General features: G+C 42.8%; 2 protein-coding genes across 4 annotated transcripts in view; one reads left to right on the top strand and one right to left on the bottom strand.

Moving 5' to 3' along the window:
• col4a4 (collagen, type IV, alpha 4) overlaps nt 1-17,736 on the top strand; it is a 62,552-nt gene extending 44,816 nt beyond the window's left edge. For both annotated transcript variants that reach the window (XM_085131345.1, XM_085131346.1), the window contains exons 33-47: nt 201-308; nt 712-890; nt 1,570-1,633; nt 1,718-1,792; nt 1,911-2,018; nt 2,100-2,207; nt 4,141-4,212; nt 5,650-5,778; nt 5,877-5,984; nt 6,283-6,438; nt 8,120-8,365; nt 8,596-8,712; nt 9,039-9,224; nt 10,158-10,441; nt 11,515-17,736. In XM_085131345.1, coding sequence (XP_084987471.1) covers nt 201-308; nt 712-890; nt 1,570-1,633; nt 1,718-1,792; nt 1,911-2,018; nt 2,100-2,207; nt 4,141-4,212; nt 5,650-5,778; nt 5,877-5,984; nt 6,283-6,438; nt 8,120-8,365; nt 8,596-8,712; nt 9,039-9,224; nt 10,158-10,441; nt 11,515-11,748 — 2,174 coding nt within the window. In that variant the 3' untranslated portion in view covers nt 11,749-17,736. The remainder of the gene's footprint in view (nt 1-200; nt 309-711; nt 891-1,569; nt 1,634-1,717; nt 1,793-1,910; nt 2,019-2,099; nt 2,208-4,140; nt 4,213-5,649; nt 5,779-5,876; nt 5,985-6,282; nt 6,439-8,119; nt 8,366-8,595; nt 8,713-9,038; nt 9,225-10,157; nt 10,442-11,514) is intronic.
• An 811-nt stretch (nt 17,737-18,547) lies between these two features.
• Nucleotides 18,548-21,227, bottom strand: part of exoc3l2b (exocyst complex component 3-like 2b) — a 36,439-nt gene continuing 33,759 nt past the window's right edge. The window contains exons 14-15 of one of the 2 annotated variants that reach the window (XM_085131352.1): nt 20,969-21,090; nt 18,548-20,626 (exon numbers count right to left, since the gene is read on the bottom strand). In XM_085131352.1, coding sequence (XP_084987478.1) covers nt 20,338-20,626; nt 20,969-21,090 — 411 coding nt within the window. In that variant the 3' untranslated portion in view covers nt 18,548-20,337. The remainder of the gene's footprint in view (nt 20,627-20,968; nt 21,091-21,227) is intronic. The other variant, XM_085131351.1, reaches the window with a different exon arrangement.

The raw sequence follows: 21,227 nt of genomic DNA, 5'->3' as shown, positions 1-21,227 counted from the left end.
ACCACATATCTTTACAGTAACATTACAACCAATTGCCACAATTCTACCACAGCACTGTTACTGTGTTCCTAAAGATTACTGCTATTACTGTAAACATGCATTAAGTGAGACTTCCTGTAATTTATGAGGAAACATGGATGTTGACGATCCAGCTAATTCGAACTCACCTTTTTAAAACATTTCCCGCGTGTCCCCTGCAGGCTTTCAAGGTCCAACAGGCCCTCCAGGACCAACCAACTACATCCGCATTAAAGGAAAGATGGGAGACCCAGGACATCCCTCCACTGTTGGATTTACTGGACCTCGAGGTCAGGATGATACTTTGTTGCCAAGCGGCAGTATCGTGACCTGGATTAAGCACTAATTGATCAGAAAGTGGACGGTCACCTGAAAAACTTGCTTAGAGTTCTTGGATGGTCGGTTAACAACAGCCATATTATTGGTCAGATAATTGGATTTAAAAAATCCCCCAAAAGGCTCCGTCAGCACAAACACAGTCCAGAGGTCCAGTTAATAAAGAACTCTTAGTGCAGTTGTTATGAAGGAGGAAATTATGGACAGAAACCAAAACACGTTGGGTATCGGTTAATTCTTTGCTTATCTCAATAAAGAGCGTGGAATCTTCATTTCCCGATGCTTTGGAGGTTCTGTGTGACAGATTGACTTTGTCCACACTGAACTTTCTGATTTCCAACATTTTTTTCACTACAGGAAGCAAAGGTATGCAGGGAGCAGCAGGCAAGCCAGGGCATCCAGGGTGCGACGGACCCCCGGGCATTGTAGGACCCCCCGGGCCCCCTGGACCCTGTGGCAAACAGGGGCCTGCGGGACCCCCGGGACTGAAGGGGTTTGAAGGATACGGTGGCTTTCCCGGAAACGTTGGAGATCCAGTAAGGCAGCTGAAGACATCACTCGACTGACCCAAATTAAAAGCTTGATGTAGAAAGTTGCTGAAGCTGCCCTTTATCTCGATTGCCATTTGTGTTGCATGTGAAAGCATTTTGTAGTCATTCATCAGACTTGCTTTGTACTTGCACCTCGGGAGTCATGGTCAACATCCTTAGGCTGTTTGTATCTTCACCTTTTTATTAAAGAACCAGATATCCAGATGTTTCTCGTATACATTGATGATTTAGGCCCAAGCCATGCTGCCATCTGGCCAACCAGGGTCACCTAAGACAATAATAACATGGATAAAAAGTCAACTACAGCAACTTTTTCTTCTGTATGAAAGAATCAGAATGTTTGGATGCTCTCAGCTGCTCAGGATGTCCAAGCCCAGCCAGGAGGAAACTGTTTTTAAATGATTTTTTCTGTTTATGTATTTATGTTTCTGAGCTGCTCACAATCATAGGTGAAGATAAATCTAGTAAATCAAAAGCTTTACCTCAGGCCTCGGTTCTCCTCCAGTGGTCCAGTACAGTGCCGACATGACTGCTAACATTCCAGAAAATAACTTTATAGTTAAACTCTATTGTTTGGAGCTTTTCAGTTTAAGACTTTGATTTGCTCAAAAAATGTTCAGAAAGAGAAACAGGAAATATTGATCTGTTAATTTTGCGATTGCAGGGTGACAAAGGATGCTCAGGGAAACCTGGTGAGCCCGGTCCCCCAGGATGTAAAGGTCCCAAAGGTACAAGGTCACCCAGTCATGATAATGTTTTTCATGTGTTTCTTTGTTGTGCAGGCTACAGTGAAGAGTGTGGTTGTGTTTCAGGTAATAAAGGGGAGTCTGTTGGTTGCCCTGGTCCAAATGGAGAAAGGGGGCCTCGTGGAGACCAGGGGCATCTAGGTGATGATCTGTTTCTGGCTGTGCAGCGTGAAGTTTGATGTTTGAGTTAAAAGTTACAATAGTAAGGAACAAACAGGAGAATGAATCAGGTGTTAATTCCTGTCTCTCTTCCTCTCAGGACCTCCTGGATCTCCTGGAGATCTGGGAGGGTTGGGTTTTACTGGGGCTCCGGGAGAGAAAGGATCCAAAGGAGAGAAAGGACACCATGGAAACATCGGTCCTAGAGGTACATAAATGTATTTTCAGTGATAAAGAGCGTATAACTCATTGTTATCCATGACCTTATTAAAACTGTTGTCTCTGTCAGGTGTGATTGGGCCCCCAGGTCCCAGGGGTCAACCAGGTACTCCAGGTATTGAAGGTAAAAGTGGGGGTGATGGTCCTCCAGGACACGAAGGCTACCGAGGACTCAAAGGTTAGAACCTACTTTAAAGTCAGTTACTTTACAGTTTCAAGTAACGAGGGTTAAAGGACGGTTAATCGTTTTTAACATGCGTCAGGTTGCTGATTCGGCGCTTTAGAGTTCGAGTGGAGACAGTTCAGATCAAATTTCAGCTGTAAATCAAGTCTTTCTTCAGCTTTAGCATTAAACGTGTTCTGTAAGATTTCCGTTTGGCTTTGCCAGATAAATATATATGTACACACTACCAGTTAAACACCTGATGTTTCAGTTATTTATTATAAGTCAAGTCGTTCACGTCCAGTGAACAGCTTGAAATGGTACAAAGGGAAAAGTGGTGAACTGCCAGAGGTTAAAAAAAACTAAGGTTACCCAAAGCTGAAAAATAATGTACATTTCCGAATTATGGAGGTTGATCAAGTCTAACTCCAGCTACAGCCCCCTCTGTCTGCATAAAGCAGTGCTGGACACACTCGTCAGCATCAGCTGAACAGTGCTGTACTGCAGAAAGTAGTGTGATGCTCCAAAAACGGTGAGAAAAAGGAAATTAACAATGGAAGAGAGACAGACCATCATAGAAATGTCGGTCTGTCCGACAGAGAGACTGCAAAGAAAGTCGAGGTGTCAGTGAGTCCAGTTTCCTTCAGCATCAAAGGCTCAGAAACAAACTGACAGGAAAAGGTCTGCAGACAAAGACACGACTGAATCAGACACGTTTCTGAGAGTTAACAGCTGAGTGGCAGCGGCTCACAGGACAACAGCTTCAAGAAGCTAAATAGTGGTCATAGTGAGCAAGTCTCAGTTTCAGCTGTGAAGAGAAAACTTTGAGCTGCAGGTTTGACGGGACGAGATTCAGCAAGAACGCCAGACGTCAGAATGAGACAAAGAGGCTGGCTGGGCCACGATTAGACTAGTGAAGGCTGGAAGAAGGTTTTATGGATGGATGAATCAAATTTGAAATCTTTGGTTCATCACGCAGGATCTTTGTACGCTGTCGAGTAGGTGAAAGGAGGGTACCGCAGTGTGCAGCATGGAGGAGGAAGAGTGATGGTCTGGGATTATGGGACCTTCAGCTACAGATGTGGGACAATGTTTGATGTCTATTGTAGAAAGACCACGGGTGTGTTCAGCTGTTAGATCTGCCAAAGGGGGCGACTTTGAGCGTACATGTGGTCTATAAATTGATTTCATGATTTATTTTTAATTCCAATTGCTTATTTGTGCTCTGCTTTCATTTCAGAGTGTAATGAGACATTAAACTGCATCATTGTCAATACAAAACTGAAAAATGTAACATTTAAAAAATGTAACATTTAACCTCCTAAGATCTGAACTCTTCCACGACAGCATTTTTAATTTCTCTTTGATATTTGGGCTGATTGGGACCTGATGAATGTAAAAACAAAGAATCACCAGATTTATTTTTTTTACCTGATTTTTGTTTCTAAGAAAAATGAGATCCACATGTGAGGATATTTGTTTAAAATTTCGATAGAACAGTGGCAGTATAATGCCCTCGTAAGTGGACATCAGGCCCTTGTAGAGCAAAATTGAATATTTTGGTGTAAATAAGCCAAAATGTGATGTCCACATATGTGGACGCCAGGTCCTAGGAGGTTAAGGCATGTGGAGCATGAAGTCACCAAACTCCAGCCGCCTTCAGCTCGTCACTATAGAAACTCCAACGAGCTCAGTATCAGTCTAGTTTCACGAGGCTCTGTAGGTTGTTAGGCGGGCTTTTTATAACAGAGAAAAAAGAACATTTTTGTGCTACAGGTATTTTAAAAATGCAAGAACAATGAATTTAGATACAGCATTTTAGAGAGTTTTGCACAAATTGTACTGACTGTAGCAAAAAAAGAGGAAAAAAAAGAAATATCCACAGACATTGTGGGTCCCTCAGATCTGCAGAAACAGTGTGTGAGATGGTTTGGTTTTGTTGTGCCAGGTCCTCCTGGACCGCTGGGACTTCATGGACTGGACGGACTGAAAGGAGAGAAGGGGGCCACTGGGACCAGAGGTACACACACACACACACACACACACACACACACACACACACCAAATCACCCACAATATTTATTTTACCTGAACTGAGCGTCGCATTCAACAGAAACTCTGAGTAAGGCCCAGGTGAATGATAGATAACAAAAGATAAAACTGGTTTTTGAGTCTCCAACTCGGGTAACCAAGGCTAAGAGTCAACCCTAGGTGTGATGTCCACATATGTGGATGCCGGGTACTAGGAGGTTAATAAACTGGAGAGCAAGATTGCTGCCACTTCTCCTCTTGGGCAGGTCCGTCAAGCATTTTAACTACTTTAATTTTTATTATTCTCAAGTAACATTTTCCTCCCGTAGTAACCAGTTCTCTGCTAGCTCTAATAAATCAATATCTTGATCAATTATTAAATAGTTTTCTGATACGGATTTAGAAAAGAGAGACCTGATGTTTAATGATTTCACTGTTTTACTCTTTGGTTCAGATGTGGATACTGTATTGTTCTTTCTTTGTGTTTATGTTTAAGTTGTTTGTTGCTGGTTTTTAGTTTGTTTTTGTCTTTTTGGAAGCAGACACCGTCTCTATGGAGATGTTTTTTTGTTTTTTGTTTTTTTTTGGGGGGGGGGGGGGGGGGGGGGTAGCAGGAGGAGAGAAGCTGCAGAGAGGCGTGTAAGACTGCAACTTTGCTTCCTGGTCCCAACTCTGGATAGTCATATTTTGGGGGGTTTAGTAAATTTGTCCATATTTCTAGAAATGAGAGCTGCTCCATCCAAAGTGGGATGGATGCCGTCTCTCCTAACAAGACCAGGTTTCCTCCAGAAGGTTTGCCAGTTATCTATGAAGCCCACATCGTTTCTGGGACACCACTCAGACAGCCAGCAATTTAAGGAGAACATGCAGCTAAACATGTCACTCCTGGTCTGATTGGGGAGGGGACCAGAGAAAACTACATTGTTTTGGCAAAGTTACACACAATTACATATTATTGTTGGTAAGTTCTGGTTCAGGCAACCAGGTGTCGCTGCTGTCAATGTGAATTATAATTTTACCAAATCTATGTTTATCTCAGCCAACAGTTTCACGTTTCCTTCAGTGTTTCCTGCTCTGGGCCCTGGATCGATGATGGCCACCGGAGCCTCTAGCTTCACATTTCTAAGAACACTAAGAAAAGTTCTGCATGTTCGTGTTGTTGTAATGTCGTCTGGTATATTATTAGATTAAATCTATAAAGTTGTGTAAAAAAATTAACTTATCCTGGCAGAGTTGGGGTTCAAAATTCTGACTGGGTTTAGTTCAGAAAGGTAGAGATCTTGACCAAAGGTCCACCTGCAGAGCAGAATATAGCTGCTGTTATTGTGAACTTACTAATGATTATGAGTCATTAATTCTCCTCATAGATCTTAAAATTACTTTCTATAAATTCTATAACACATTTTCATTTGGTCTGTTTTTTCAGGTCGGGGCTTTCCAGGTGTTGAAGGTTCTTTGGGTCCACCAGGAGATAAAGGTCCTCCAGGGCATCAAGGTCTTTGCGGTACATCTCAACCTGGACCACCAGGATACAAAGGCCCCTTCGGAACCAAAGGTCTGTACCAATATGATGAATTGCTGAATATGTAAATCTAAAAATCCAACCTTATTCTTTATTCCTGGTCAGTTATACGCCTCTCTGTGCTATTGTAGGGCCTCCAGGTAAATGTGGACCTCCAGGTAAACTTGGACCAGACTGCAAAACTCCTATCAAAGGGCCCTGTGGAGATCCTGGCTGTCCAGGCCAAGATGGAGAGCCAGGTCAGACTTGAGACTAACTTTTTAAAATCAGCCAGGTCACCATAACCTAAACATTTCTTAATAGGTCATAGAAAGGTTCACGATTATCCAGCAATTTTCATGTTTTTGGCATTTTGTAACAGAAGATTTATACGGCCTAAATGCATGTAAGAGATTTGAAAGGTAACATCTTCTAGTTTATGAAATTATACTCATTCAGTGGCTAAAATGCTTCTTAGCCCTAGTTAATATTCAGTTTTATTTAAATTTAAGTGACAGATCATGCTGGATGACCTCTGACACAGGACTGATGTTTCAGGGAGTCTTGGTGAGATCGGGGATCCTGGTCAAAACCCTCCAATTCGTGGGGATATTGGGGACAATGGTAACGTGGGATGCCAAGGGCCAAAGGGACCAAGAGGATGCCCAGGACATATAGGAACACAAGGTTGCACCGGACACCCAGGACAGAAAGGTTAGAGTCCAACAAAAACAACACAACAAAAATGATGCTGACACTTATTCTGTTGGTCACAATTCACTTCACAACCTGACAGATCTCAGTTGTGGGTTACATGAACGTGTGCGGTGTGGGAATACATTAGCTGGTATATTATTAAGTAAGCATTTCTACTCGTTGGTGTGGAGCTGTAAGTCATCTTTTCTCAGTCCTTCAACAACAAAATTCTGAGTGGTGCATTTCTGCTGAAATGATAAATTCAGACTTTAATCCAACTTAAAAACACTGTGATGGTGAGAAAACCACCAGCGGATGCATTTTATCCTCTTTTTCAGTTTGTGCTTAAAAACTACAACAAAGAACCAAGAAAAGGACCTAAACTCTAAATGCAGCTTTCTAACTTCATTGTGTTTGGCCAAGAATGTTACGGCCGGGTAGCCGGTGGGATGTGAACACAAAAGCAGAACGCACAGGATGTGGCCGATGAAACTGCCACAGTAAAGAAAATAAGCAACAACATTAACAGAACAAGAACTAACAAAACCTAAACTGGGAAAAACTAAAAAATGAAACCTGAAAGTCCTGACGACACGAACCATGAACGTGAAACAGACAACTCAACAGTGAACGGATGGAGACAGAGGACTTAAATACACAGATGAGTAACAAGGGAAGTGGATGGTGCACGCATGGGAAACACAGCTGACACAAATGAACAGGACGACACAGGGGAAGCAAAACTAAACACACTGAACATGGAACACGGACTGTCAAAATAAAACAGGAAACATAGTGAGATGTAGACTGTGGCAACACGAGCGAGACATGACAGGCTGGAGAAACATACAAGCATGCAGACACGGGAACCAACCACAGGGAGGGAAACGTAAACAGGAAGGAGACGAGACACCTCGACCAGTCAACATGGACTCAAATCTTACTAAACATAATAACAAATACAAAGATAAACTTGATACTAAATAACAGACAACTAACACATTATAACTCAAAAAACCATTAAGCCCAAAAGGTGGGCCAAAGGACCCAGGACCATGACAAAGGTCATTGGGGCGATCGTGGCTCAAGAGTTGGGAGTTCGTCTTGTAATTGGAAGGTTGCCGGTTCGAGCCCCGGCTTGGACAGTCTCGGTCGTTGTGTCCGTGGGCAACACACTTCACCCGTTGCCTACTGGTGGTGGTCAGAGGGCCCGGTGGCCATTTACCATTTACCATTCAAAGAAGGCAGTTATACTGTTACCGTTATTTGAATCAACTTTACAACACAACTGTTGTTATTTAGAATAGTTCTTGTGTTTGAGACAAACATAATTTTAAGGTAATGGATTTCTTACCAGAAGTGATGACATCCCTAAAAAATCGTGGCCCGTGGTCAAGCTACAAGTTTAAACTGAAATCCAAAACTCAGCATCATATTACGAAAGAACTTGAAAGACCGAACAGACAACAGTGGCTTAAACATCCACGTGTAGCTCTGAGTGAAGAGGTATCATTACACAGAGATTAATGCATGGCTCAGTTTTTGTGCTCCCCACATGAAGGTAAAGGGTCATTGTGGTAATTCTGAGGGCTGAAAAAACTGAATGTCAACAGAAACTTTTGGATGGAAACACAGCTGTTGTGTATTTTTGATGTCATGCTCACTTAGATAACACATCTCTGTGAATTTGTGTGATCAGGGATGAGAGGCGATAGTGGTTTGTTGGGAACACCTGGCCCTCGAGGTTGTAAGGGTGTTCCTGGTCACTGTGGATCTCCAGGACTTCCTGGACCTCCTGGAGATCATGGACCAAAGGGGGAAAAGGGTGACACCTTAGATCCTGAACTCATATCACCTCCAAAGGGTCCTCCTGGAGAAACTGGCTCAACTGGGCAATTTGGACATCCTGGCCTGAATGGAGAACAAGGCCCATGTGGTCCTAAAGGTGAGGAAGGGCAGTAGGAGAAAAGCCAGAACTCACATAATCATATCAGATTGTTATCTTACAAAAACCTCTGATTGTTAGATTTGACTGTAGTCATCCCAAAAAGTAATCATTATAAAGACTAGCTTCCTGGAGGCGAGGTTTCAAAATAAAACCATGTCAAATTACTCCTAACATCAGATCTAATGTCAGTGTAGCTGACTGTTGTGATGCTTGATGACCTGTTTCAGGTGATAAGGGAGATTATGGACCTCAGGGATGTAAAGGCTGCGATGGAGCCCCGGGTCTAAAAGGAGACAAAGGAGAGCCAGGCCTGCCAGGAGAGAGTGGAGTAGTGGGACAGAAAGGTGAGACCTCTCCCTCTGACTTTTACCACATTTCTGCTGAAGCAGTTTAAGGAACCTTTGCTGGTCTAGAACCAAGAACCACATGATTCAGGAACTGGGGCTGTGTTAAAGAAGGCCAGCTTTCTTTCCAAGCGCCTTAAACTGCCATCACCTGGATGACTGAACCTACTGGGACTGTCATAACCAACAAGACCAGCTCAAATCTGCTTTGACTGCCAACAACACCACAGAGCTGTTGTAGCTTCTAGATGGGCTCAACCAAGCAAAAGCCAAAGTGTGGACATGGACATGTAACATCACTTACTGTTATGGTCTTTGGGTCGTAGGTAACCGTGGTCCAGAAGGTGAAAAGGGTTCTCACGGACCAACCAAAGAACTGAACTTGGGCTTGTTGGTGGTGCACAGTCAAAGTGCAAACACTCCCAGGTGTCCAGGCAACATGAACACCCTGTGGGAAGGATTCAGTCTGCTGTATCTGGAAGGCCAGGAGCGGGCACACACTCAGGACTTGGGTAAGTACATATCTATAAATCCCAAAGCAAACTCTTATTCCAAAACCGCTCAGTGCAGGACGTTCCCAGGCGTTACTTCCTTGTGACTCACCTTTGGCCCAGTAAACAGTTTCTCCTCCACCAGGTCACAAACCCTCAAACATCTCATTAGACCAGGATAAGGGAATGAACACCAGCTTCACTTTATCGAGGCCATTTGAACCAAATATGTTTGGAATTAATTTGTTCCTAAGATCACATTGGTTTATTCAGATTTAAAAATAAGTGTGAAACAACTTCCAAATATAGAGTTTAAGTGGGTGTTTTGTTGTCACATGTTGGAACATCAACATCTCCTTCGTCAGGCAGAAAGATAGTCAGAGCTTTGTTTTGTCCTTTAGCTTCTTCTTGAAGATCATGTGTTTCGAGGTCTGATGGGATATATAGAATTACAAAGCTACAGCTGTACATGCCTAACATCTGTATCGTCCACACACACTTTAACCACACGCTAACGAATCCCATGCTAGCTCATGTTATAGATATCGTTAGCTAAGAATTCCAGTAATTCCACTTATCTACACTGTGATAATCTCCACAATAGATATACCTGCCAACAAACGGCTGAAGGTTTTGTGAAGGTCAAATGTCAACAACAGTCAGAGGTCTCCTTGTTCAGATCAACCACCATCTCCCAAAGATGTCTGTGGTCTCAGAGGTATACTGGATCTGCCCTGGGCTTCCTTCCTCTGAGGTTCCTTCATAATCTGCTTGTTAAAGCCACGACACCGATGTGGGATGGCTCAAAGAGCCGCTCTGATCTATATCAGTTCTCCAGAATGAGGTTCAGCGATCGGCCAGAATCTCCTCTTTACCTGATAGCTGTACGCTCACTATTTGTTTCTCTGCTGGATGTGTTTGGGAATAATTGAAATGTATTGCGTGTTTTTCCAGGTCAGCCGGGGTCGTGCATGCGTGTCTTTTCCACCTTGCCCTTCGCTCCATGTAACAAGCGTACCTGCTCTTACGCCAGTCGTAATGATAAATCCTATTGGCTAACGACGATGGAGCCTGTCCCACGTGAACACGTGAGTGGACCCAGCATCCAAAACTACATCAGCCGCTGTGTGGTGTGTGAAGCCCCATCCCTACCCATCGCAGTGCACAGCCAGTCCAGACAGTCTGTGGAGTGTCCCGAAAACTGGACAGAACTGTGGGACGGATACTCCTTCGTCATGGTGAGTCCTGCAGTGGTGCCAGATGATTAAACTACATTGCTACTGCTGTTACCGGTGCTCCTGTGTCGACTAAAACCTAAACTGAACTTATGTAAACCAGAGTTAAACTCTTAACCCTTTAAAGCCGGTGGGACCGGGCACGCTCTGTTTTGCATAACTATTTTTAAATCCCGGTAGCTCTGCAACCACGTGAGCTAGTGCAATAAATTTTTTTGCATATGAAACCGGAGGAGTTGTACTTACATCTTATGCCATCAGCTTGTCCTCGGTCACAGTTTCCTTCCACATATAACTTTGCAAAACTTTGCTGATCCGATCAGCTGTTCATAACACTTCCTACGTTGGAATAGACGTCAGCGCGAACTTTTGCATGTCCGCCATGACCTGCCCGAAACCGAAAGTGACGTCATTTTCACGGAAATGTAGTTTTTTACCATCAAGGCCTCATGAGCCTATACTGGTGTTTTTAAAAGTTATCTTTGACTTTATGACTTTCTGTGTGGTTTCTGGGATGCTTAGGACTCAGATTGCACTGCTGGAAATAGTTTATTTTGATGCTGTTTTTTTGCAAATTTGCACTATAATATTTATTTTCGTTTTTCCTGCAGTGTATAAAAATTGGTGTATTTCAAAAATAAAACTATGAAGACACTCAAAATAAATTTCCTGTGGTGGGAAACTATTTTGTGCAACTTTTTATTATTTACAGTTTTGAGGGATAAGCCTCTTAAATTTCTCTAACTAGAAATATATGTTAAAAAAACAAAAACGATTTTCAATTTTTTTGTAGTTTATTGCACTTTTTTGCAATTTATGTAATTACTATGCACTTAATGCAGACATATTATTAAAATCTGGGCTATAATGGTTGTATTGATGTATAGCAACTTGAAATGCTCCCAAAAATGGCTCCACAGCATGTAAAAATATAATATAAGCTCTGGTGGACTTGGTTCTATGGTAGGTCTTACTTCACTGAAATTTAGACTAAACTTACCAGTCGAAAAAATACCACAATCATCTGAAATGTGAGCTCTGTCCAGATGATGATGTAATTTCCCCTTGTCCAATAGCATACAGGTGCAGGTGATGAAGGTGGCGGCCAGCCTCTGACATCATCAGGTAGCTGTCTGAAAGCATACAAGGCCCAGCCGTTCGTGGAGTGTCAGGGGCCTCGTGGAACCTGCCACTTCTTCGCCAACATGTACAGTTTCTGGCTGACCACGCTGACCGACCCGGCGATGCTGACCAACGACCAAGAGCAGAGGAGGAGCATTGCAAAGTGCAAAGTCTGCATGAGGCTGTGAGCGGCAGGGCTGCCACCTCCACCTGTGTGAGACAGAGAAGAGATGCTTCATCTCCACATCTTTCTCAAGGAAATCGAGAGGACGCATCACTTCCTCCAACTTTACGAGGCAGGAGGGAGCGAGTGAGGATGTGCTTCGGCTCCATCGAAGCGGCAGGACTAGTGTGTTTGTCTCTGTGAGGAGAGACCGTCGTCTTACAGTCAGTCAGCTGCTCGGCTGATAATCAATCAGTCCTGATCTGCATCAGCTCAGCACATCATTACATTCATCAGTAGGTGGGTTATTAATGAAACTACGTTAACTATTCCAACAAATACTTTAAAAACATGACTTCACAGGAAAGCGCCGCACATTGTGGTTCGGACGCCCTTCCTGACACGTGTGCCTCTTTCTGTCACTCGAATTTGGAAACTGTAAATATTCATATTTGTAAAAACAGCAGCGACGGACATTCAGGCTACTTACGTCAGCTCGTTAGTGAGTCCTTCTCCGTGCAGATGATAAACAGACTCATAACATACTTAACATCCGATCTGCAGCACTCAGCTGTGTTTCACAGCAGGTCACTTTCCGAGGTTCGTGCTTGGAATGATGTGTTTTTATTCCGGTGTGTAACAGGGTTGGGTACGCAGCATATTATCCAGTTTTTATATGATATCACATGTGATTCAGTTTCCTTTAATTAATTCAGAGGTGGCTTTATCTGCAGCTCCGTGTGTGTTCTCCACGAGAGTAACTTTGTATGAAAGACAGTTCAAAATAATCCTTTTCTATCTCACACGTACTGTAAACGAGCTGTTTTAGCTGCTTGAAATGTTATAAATATAAGTGACTGATATTAATATTTAATGTACATAGCTAACAGTCTAAGAGCCTCTAAAACCTTCATGTTTTTGTCTTTTCTGTGGTTGTTACAGTTCAGCATTACTCAGGGATGGAAGTAACCAATTAACCGAGACAATCTAGTCTTTCTGTAATAATTCTTTCTGAGTCGTTTTAGGTGTTTGCCATAAATATAATTAAAAACAAAAAAACAAAAAATTCCTGTGAACTTCAGACTGGGAAATGACAGCAAATCGGAATGAGCCACATTTCTATCCCAGTCTTTGTAAAAGTCAGACTGCAGCTCTGCAGCTTCAGCTGCCACAGTAACATGATTAAAACACTAATACACACACAGATACAAAGACACACAGTCAGGGGGAAACGGAGTGAATGAAGAAGCCATTTGCTGTTGCTTACACTATCTCAGCGAGTTTGACAGAGAAATGAACGTAGTCGGGGGTTAAGGTGGAATTCAGCAGTAGAGCTGTCGGCTCTGTGAGCAGGCTGTGATCAGCTGTAACTAAGATTGAGGAAGTGATTCCTCTGCTCTTATCTTCAACATGACATAGAGCAGTTAAAGAAACTCTGCTCCTACAGAGATGATTATCTCATTCATAGTGCTTGACTCCCTGGCATAACTCTGATTTAGAAGATCATTGTTTAGCCTGGAGAAATAGTTTGCTGCTTTGTAAGAAAGCCCTCCATAGAGCTTGAACATCTTACTGTTCATCACTGAAGAAAATAAGAACAACTCTATCACACAGCTTTAAACCTTTACTCAAAAAGCATCTCTAGACCCAGCAGTCTTAGCTAATTATAGGCCAATCTCCAACCTTCCTTTCATTTCAAACATCCTTGAAAGAGTAGTTGTCAAACAGCTAACAGATCATCTGCAGAGGAATGGTTTATTTGAAGAGTTTCAGTCAGGTTTCAGAGCTCATCACAGCACAGAAACAGCTTTAGTGAAGGTTACAAATGATCTTCTTATGGCCTCTGACAGTGGACTCATCTCTGTGCTTGTCCTTCTTGACCTCAGTGCAGCGTTCAATACTGTTGACCATAATATCCTATTAGAGCGATTAGATCACGCTGTAGGTATTACAGGTACTGTGCTGCAGTGGTTTGTATCATATCTATCTAATAGACTCCAGTTTGTGCATGTAAATGGAGAGTCCTCTTCACACACTGAGGTTAATTATGGAGTTCCACAGGGTTCAGTGCTAGGACCAATTCTGTTTACATTATACATGCTTCCCTTAGGCAGCATCATTAGAAGACATAGCATACATTTACACTGCTATGCTGATGACACCCAGCTCTATCTGTCCATGAAGCCAGATAACACACACCAATGAGTTAAACTGCAGGAATGTCTTAAAGACATAAAGACTTGGATGGCCACTAACTTTCTGCTTCTTAACTCAGATCAAACTGAGGTCATTGTACTCGGCGCTGAAAAGCTTAGAAATATGGTATCTAAGCAGATTCTTACTCTGGATGGCATTACCTTGGCCTCCAGTAACACTGTGAGGAACCTTGGAGTCATTTTTGACCAGGATATGTCCTTCAACGCACATATTAAACAAATATGTAAGACTGCTTTCTTCCATTTGTGCAACATCTCTAAAGTTAGAAATATCCTGTATATATCTGTCATCCCATGTCTATATAAATAAAGCTGAACTGAATTGAATTTGATGGATTTATTTTTTGTTTTTTTGTTTGCTGTAGAAAGATTGCTGCGACTTTTACTGATCACAAAGAATACCTTCACGTGTTTGTAGTTTTAAAGCCACAATAATTTAAATGTTTCACTTTCATAGAGCAGACTTTAGAGCATCCTGTTTCACATGGAAGCAAACAGAGGAAATGGAAAGATGGTTGGAATCAATTTCAGTGGGTTCTGTGCATTCTTGAGGAATTAGACTACACGTTAAAAGAATAATATGTTGGTAAACAGATTTTTAATAGTCCTAATAATTCGTTTTTAATACTCATTTAACAATTCATCATCACGACTGGTTACCAATCTATATGTTCATAAAAAGATATAAACCCCACTTCTTTTGATTTTCACATATTCATTTCTAGGGCTGCAGCTATATGATGATGATAATAAACATTGCTCATTAAAAAACAGAATGAACTGCTAACAGGTTACAACACCTGTCAAAAACCCCAAAACAACTTTTGATTGTAATTATGTGCCATATAAAGAAATCATCTTCTTAAATGCAAAAATATATAAATAATCTCAAGTCCAGTCAAAGTAAAATAAATAAAGATGTGTGTAATCTAAACTACGGCATAAACAAATCTGCTCTGTCTCTCATTGGACGGCTGTAGGAAGCAAAAAGAGCTCGGACAGTGTTAGAAAGCTTGCATGAGGTAGAGCTGGTGTGAGTCTGTTTATGAGTGAATGACACTGAAGCATCCTGAAGTTTGTGCTGCTGAAAACAAGACGTTGGCATAGACGTTAATTAATATTAATAAAGGTTTCCTGTCCAACCCCTCGGCTCAGTGGCTCAGAGCTTTACTGGTCCATACTGGGCCTGGACTGGCATTTTTGACCCGGGTGTGATCACTGGTCTATAATCAGAATCTATATTTCGAGGTTTTAATCAGGTTGGTCCACCAGGAAAGTGCCCGATGGGCCAGATCAGCAGTCCAGCCCTGCCCACACTTTTTTATTTACTTGTGAAAAAGCTGTTATTTGTATAATTTTAATATTAATGCAATTTAATTAATATAATGTTTTATTTTCACTTTAAACCTGAAAAAAGTTGCAAAGCCTTGAAGTTAATATGGTCTGGTACACCCCCCCCCCCCCCCTTGACCCACCCCTGTTTGCTACAGGAACCTTCAGTGTGAAACAGGCTGTGGTTCAAACATGTATCAGTTAAAAAGAAATCGGTGGTGTGTGTCGAAGCTAAAGTTTGTTTTCTTCACGTCAGACTTTCCTGATCAGTGCTTCGTGTTATCTGTGTTTTTAAAACTGAGGCCTATATGGCGTCAGATGTCAAAGACTTATTATTCGAATAACTCGGTGAATCGTTCTTGTTACTTCCTGTAACTTCCTGTTACTTCCTGTAACTTCCAGCATCCCAATGTTACATTCTGCGTTTCTTCAGGTGCGTCATCCGTACCTGAAGTTTGGATCTGCGACTGAATTTTGTTTGAAACGTTTCTAAATTTGTAATGAAGACCCAATCTAAGCAAAACTGGAACCGTCTGTGAAGCCACGTGACCTTGTTTTTGGAATGATTCTTTGACGTGGTCTCAGATGCTCTGAGCTCCTCTACATGTCATCATCATCCTCTTTATGAGCCTTCATCCACCTACTGAACACCAATGTCCACCACACAAACATGTTCAACCCCACTTTGATCTGTAACAGTTTGTCCCTCCTCTATTGTAAATTTGATTGAAACAGGTTTCATGTATTTATTATAATTATATTATTGCAAAAACAAAATAAAGCATCAGGTTAGTTACAGAGTTAATATGCTGCGTTGCTGCTGCATCAGGGCTGATGGTACATCCTGTAACAGCTGACTGGCCAGGATGACGTTCTCTCCTCATCAGAGACCAATGACAAACAAACAACTTTAGCCCCGCCTCCAGCCCCGCCTCCAGCCCCCCCACAGCCCGTCAGGACTGCCTGGAAACCCTTTTCGTCGGTCTGCTGAGAGACATTATGACTGAGCTTGTAATCACTCTGATTGGTCAGCTGCGAGGCAGTGACTCCGTGTCATTGGTCAGTCAGTATTTTGTAAATAAGTAGAGGAAGAATAGTGTGAGAAGCTGTGAATATATCTGAGAATAAACCTTGAAACGTGTTTTTGGAGCTTCTCCATCATCTCCGTGTTTGTTAATCATGTGTTTGAGTTTAAACACTAAAGATGTGTCACACTGCCAGACTAAACCAGGACCGGCAGCCCGGGTCAGCATACCCGAGATCTCTTTTCCTCATCGTCTTTGTTTGAGCTTTAGCTTCATTCAAGCTAAGAGGTTAGACGAAGGTGGTCATCAGCTCAATACGTGCACCAATCAGAAACTGAAAAGCTACATAGTGTGTGAATGTGCTAGATGGAGATCAGCACCATCATTCAAACAGCAAACACTAAATATATATATTAAATAGTTTTATTACTCATTCTGGAAGACAAAGCTTTGGTAATAAAGTTTCTCCTGCAACATGTTTCTCAGACGTTAAGCTGTCTTTACAAAGTCGACTGCTCGTCCTTTCCCCTGCACACTGAGCTCTGAGGGATCTCTGGGATGCTCTGATTTCTTCTCGATCATGCTCTGCTGCACAACTTACCATCATGATGTACCTGAATAAGAAGCAAAGCACCTTTGTAGCCCCCAAACACAGGCTTGAGCCTCTGTAAGCCTTGAATGGTGCTCCTGGCACAGGCCTGGGAAAGGCTTGTGTTGTTTTTATGTTGCACATTCGTCCCGTGATGCTGGTTTTTAATCAGTCTTTAGCATTTCTTTGTGTTACTGATAAATTAAACCAAAAATGACTGTCATGCATTTATATTTACTTCGTTTTTGGTCAAATCTACAGTGGAGACTTTCTAACTTGGGTTCGGTTTCTTTGTTTGGGTCGTTGGTCTGGCTCAGTGTTTTCTTCGTGATTTGTAAATATGTTTGAATGTCACAGTTTTATATTTTTACTGTAAACCTCATCAGAGTATTTATTTAGCTTGAAATTAATGTTGACGCTATTTGATGCTAAACTCATACAGATTTTTATTTCATTTTGTAAACCCTGACACCCTGAAGCCCCGCCCACATTCTCCACCAAAGTCAAACGCCAAAGATCACGTGACTCATTTCAGCCACAGCCTTCATTAAACTGTTAAAGGACGTTTTCTCGTCACATTTTCTTTTTAGGCGAATCGTTATTTCAGAGATAAAACTCACTGTAATGTTTGAGTTATTTAAATCTGGACCAAAGCCAAGATGTAACTACAGTTCCCATGAGTCTTTGAGAGGATGAAGAGGCGGGGCAGCCACTGTGTCTCTATGTTCTTATGGTATTAAAATCTGTCGCTGGTATTTTTATTCTCTGTAGACTGAAACGCCTCACTAACACTTGTGACATATTTTACTCTGTGGATGGACAACGCTTCAATAAACTGCATCGAACTTTCACCCCGTCTTTGTTTTACTGTCAGGCATCAGAAAAGAGGCTGGTATTCAAAATACTCTCAGGTTTTTCTACTCGAGCTTTGTGGACTTTATAAAACGTCATCGTGCTCTGAATCTCATCGATTACTGTTTCTCTAGAGAACTAGAGTTATTATAGTAACCAACGTGCTCTGTCTCACATATTGTTTGTTACTGTAACTTATACACGTTCTGTAACTTTGTTATGTGCGGTGTTTGGTCCAATGACAGCAACAACATCATTATTCCATAGTGAACTGGTCAGCAGAAATAAAGCGGTCGCAGGCAGTCTGGATTCAAAGTAAATCCAAACTAAGCTGTATGAGCAGCTGAATCATCACCGATGTTTTTCATAGGCCTGCAGAGAGTCCAGTAAAAACTTTTCCAAAAGATGAGAGCAGATTCGCTCTGAGCACATGTGACAGATGTGAAAGGGTCTGGAGAAGCCATGGAGAACAGTCCCTGGTTTGGTAGTGGGTCAGTGAAGGTTGTGGGATGCACAAACCTCCCCAGGCTAGGAAACAGCACTCCGACTGTCGTCAGGTATTGGTATAAAACCCTTGGACCCATTGTCAGACCCCACACTGGTGCAGTCATCGGCCCAGCCCGGCCTCATCTGTATTATTGTAGGTCTTTACCTTAAGGCAGCTTGAGGCAAATGTTGTTGGGATTAATCCAGAACAGAACCTCTGGGTTCTGTCGTGTTTGTCCAGTAACAGACTGCCATTCAGATTCAGATCAGGGGAGGTGGTGTGAACAATGATGTCACCAGATGGAGCACTCAGATGCTCCATCTGGTGATGGAGTGGCTCCCTCAAAAGATGCCCCGTCTCTCTTTCTTTGAAATGAAACAGCAGTGAATGATCTGATCGGTTTTATTGTTATTTAAACTGATCTCTGTACAGAAAGATTCATTACATACATCCACATTTACAAGAGCAGAAGAGAAAAGCGGTTCTAATCTAAAACGTATCTCAGCTGAGAAATGGGAATGCACTAAAAGAGGAGAGGAACAGTTATGGAATAATGGACTTCCTGCTGTAAGACCAAAACGCTGCAATGGAAGAGTACAACAATTAATATATGAAAGGTTTAGCCCCTAAGAGTTCACCAGAGTGAGCCCTCTGATTTCCCCACATCTTAACGTGAATCAAATAAAGAATAAGACACAATATAAACGTCATCACACCACAAAGCTTTGACTCGAATCACTGCTTTAAATACAGTCAGCGCGACAGAGACTCAGATCATCGTCTAGTACCTGTGATTCAAACTCTTTCGTCATGTGCAACAAAACTAAGATGCTCACGTCGAGAATTTTCTCCATGTTCTGGGGTTCGGACCCAGACTCATATTTCTAAAAAGGTCCCAGCCCATCCACATTCAGTCTGAGCTGCTGCTTCCAGTCTGTGCAGAAGGTAACAGGACACCTCAGCAGTCCTGATGGTCCGAACTGAACCTTCCTGTCCGCACAGACCCGGCTTCCTCACCTCTCTGTTCCTGCAGGAAACCGTGAAAAACAGCCAATCAAAGAAATCATTTCCCGTCCTAATCAGTCACTGGGTGATTTAGCACTGATTCTTCTGCTTATGCAACAGTCATCAAATGCAGACATCCAATCCACCGCCTCGTTTTCAGTCCAGTTTCTCCTCAGCTCGCCATCATCCCTCCTCGTCCAGGCTGCCTCTCAGCAGGATCCCTCAAAGGTAAAAAGTAAATAAGTCAAAGCGATTTAAAAGCTGATCTCACAGTAGAGTCCATAATCTTCCTCCCTTTGCTTCTTAAACACAAGAGAATAGAAACTTTGATTTCTGATGGTCTAAATCAGTCGCAGTGGCACAGCGGTGAGGCCACGCGGTAAAAATGCTGCGACACGTTCGTATGTTAAATCCTGTCAGTGTCTGCGTCTGCATCGTCAAAGGAGCTTGCAAAGAAAAGCATCTTTAAGTTGCTTGAAGACGTTTCACCTTCATCCGAGAAGCTTCTTCGGTTCTAAGGTCAAATGGTGGAGAGTCCCAGATTTAAACCTAGTGGGAGTTTCCCTCCACAGAGGGACAAAAGGACCCCCTGATGATCCTCTAATCGCCTGAGCCAAGGTGTGGAACTGGGTGTGGGTCACAATCAGCCAGAGTTTCAGGTGAGCTCATTGTGAAACCTGGCCCCACCTTATCATGCGAATTCCTGAGGTCAGATGGCCCAGGGTGTGAGTGGGCGTTAAGGCGTCTGGGGAGGGAACTCAAAACTGGATTATAGATGGCAGAGAGTTGGTGTCGTAAACCACCGCCTCTGTTCAAAGATGGTCGCTCACAGTGGACATAGATGCTTCTTTCACTCCTCTTTCAAACCATCTGTCCTCTCTGTCCAAAATGTGAACATTAGCATCCTCAAAGAGTGACCTTTGACCTTTAGATGAGTCTTGTCCTGTGGAGGCGGCTCTTCTATGTTGTGCGATGTGCTTTGCAAGCTCCTTTGACTACGATGATGACTGCGAACCTTCACCTCCACACTGCGTCTACATCCTCACACTTTGGAAATCGTTATGACTAAACTGTGTTAATAAAATAAAAGCCACTGAAGCAGGACTCTTCAGAGAGCATCGTCAGGGTTTTCCTGGACGGGCGTTCGGGTTTTGCGTCTGCGCGGTCGCAGCGTGGTGAAGCAGGAAGAGGCAGTGAGGGCGATGCGGCTCAAGCCGACGTTCAGGCAGTGGACCTCAGAGGTGACCGGCACCTCAGCGAAGAGGGCGCGGTCCCGGGAGAGCGTCGCTGGGCCGCTGTCACTGGTCTCGATGTCTTTGACGATGTTGAGGATCTCCTGACGCTCTGCCTGCCGAGTCATCCCTCTGATGTTCAAGATGGCTGACACGTGCTTCTTCCTGGAGGAGAGAGTGAAGAAGAGGCGTGTTTCTGTGTTTGATGTGGTCCACGTTTAGAAAGCACACATTCCTGAAGCTGCAGGATTATCTTAAGACTTAGAGAAATTGTATGAAATCACCATTTTTATCTTTCATTTTCTAGAAAGGTTTCATGTGTGCTTTTTAAAAGTGAGTCTAGCATCCAGCCAGAGTCCTGAGTATTTATAACAATTAACAGTTTGAATTTTATGAGCACCACGGATCTGTAAGCTGTCAGTAAGAATCAGAAGAACAGGAACAGAGTAGGTAGAACAAGACCAAGAAGCAGAAGAAGATTCCAGCATTTGGTCAAGGTGATGTTACCTGATGTCTGGAAACTCTCGGACCAGAACTCCGACCTCCATCTGGATGGAGGGGAGGTCCTCCAGCTGGATGATCTCAGAGATGTGACACAGAGCGCTGTCCAGCCAACCGGAGGACGACTCCTAACAGACGGACAGAGGAAGAGCCCGTTAGGTTACGTTGTTAGGTTTGACTTTTTCTGCTTTCAGCTGACGACGTGACTGAAACATCGATCTATTCCTCAAAAACTAAAATCCACTAAAAGCTCAGATCGGAGATT

This window comes from Neolamprologus multifasciatus, chromosome 14, assembly GCF_963576455.1.
Source record: "Neolamprologus multifasciatus chromosome 14, fNeoMul1.2, whole genome shotgun sequence".
Taxonomy (NCBI): domain Eukaryota; kingdom Metazoa; phylum Chordata; class Actinopteri; order Cichliformes; family Cichlidae; genus Neolamprologus; species Neolamprologus multifasciatus.
The sequence above is the reverse complement of the archived record's forward strand: the minus strand, read 5'-3'. Positions and strand labels throughout refer to the sequence as shown.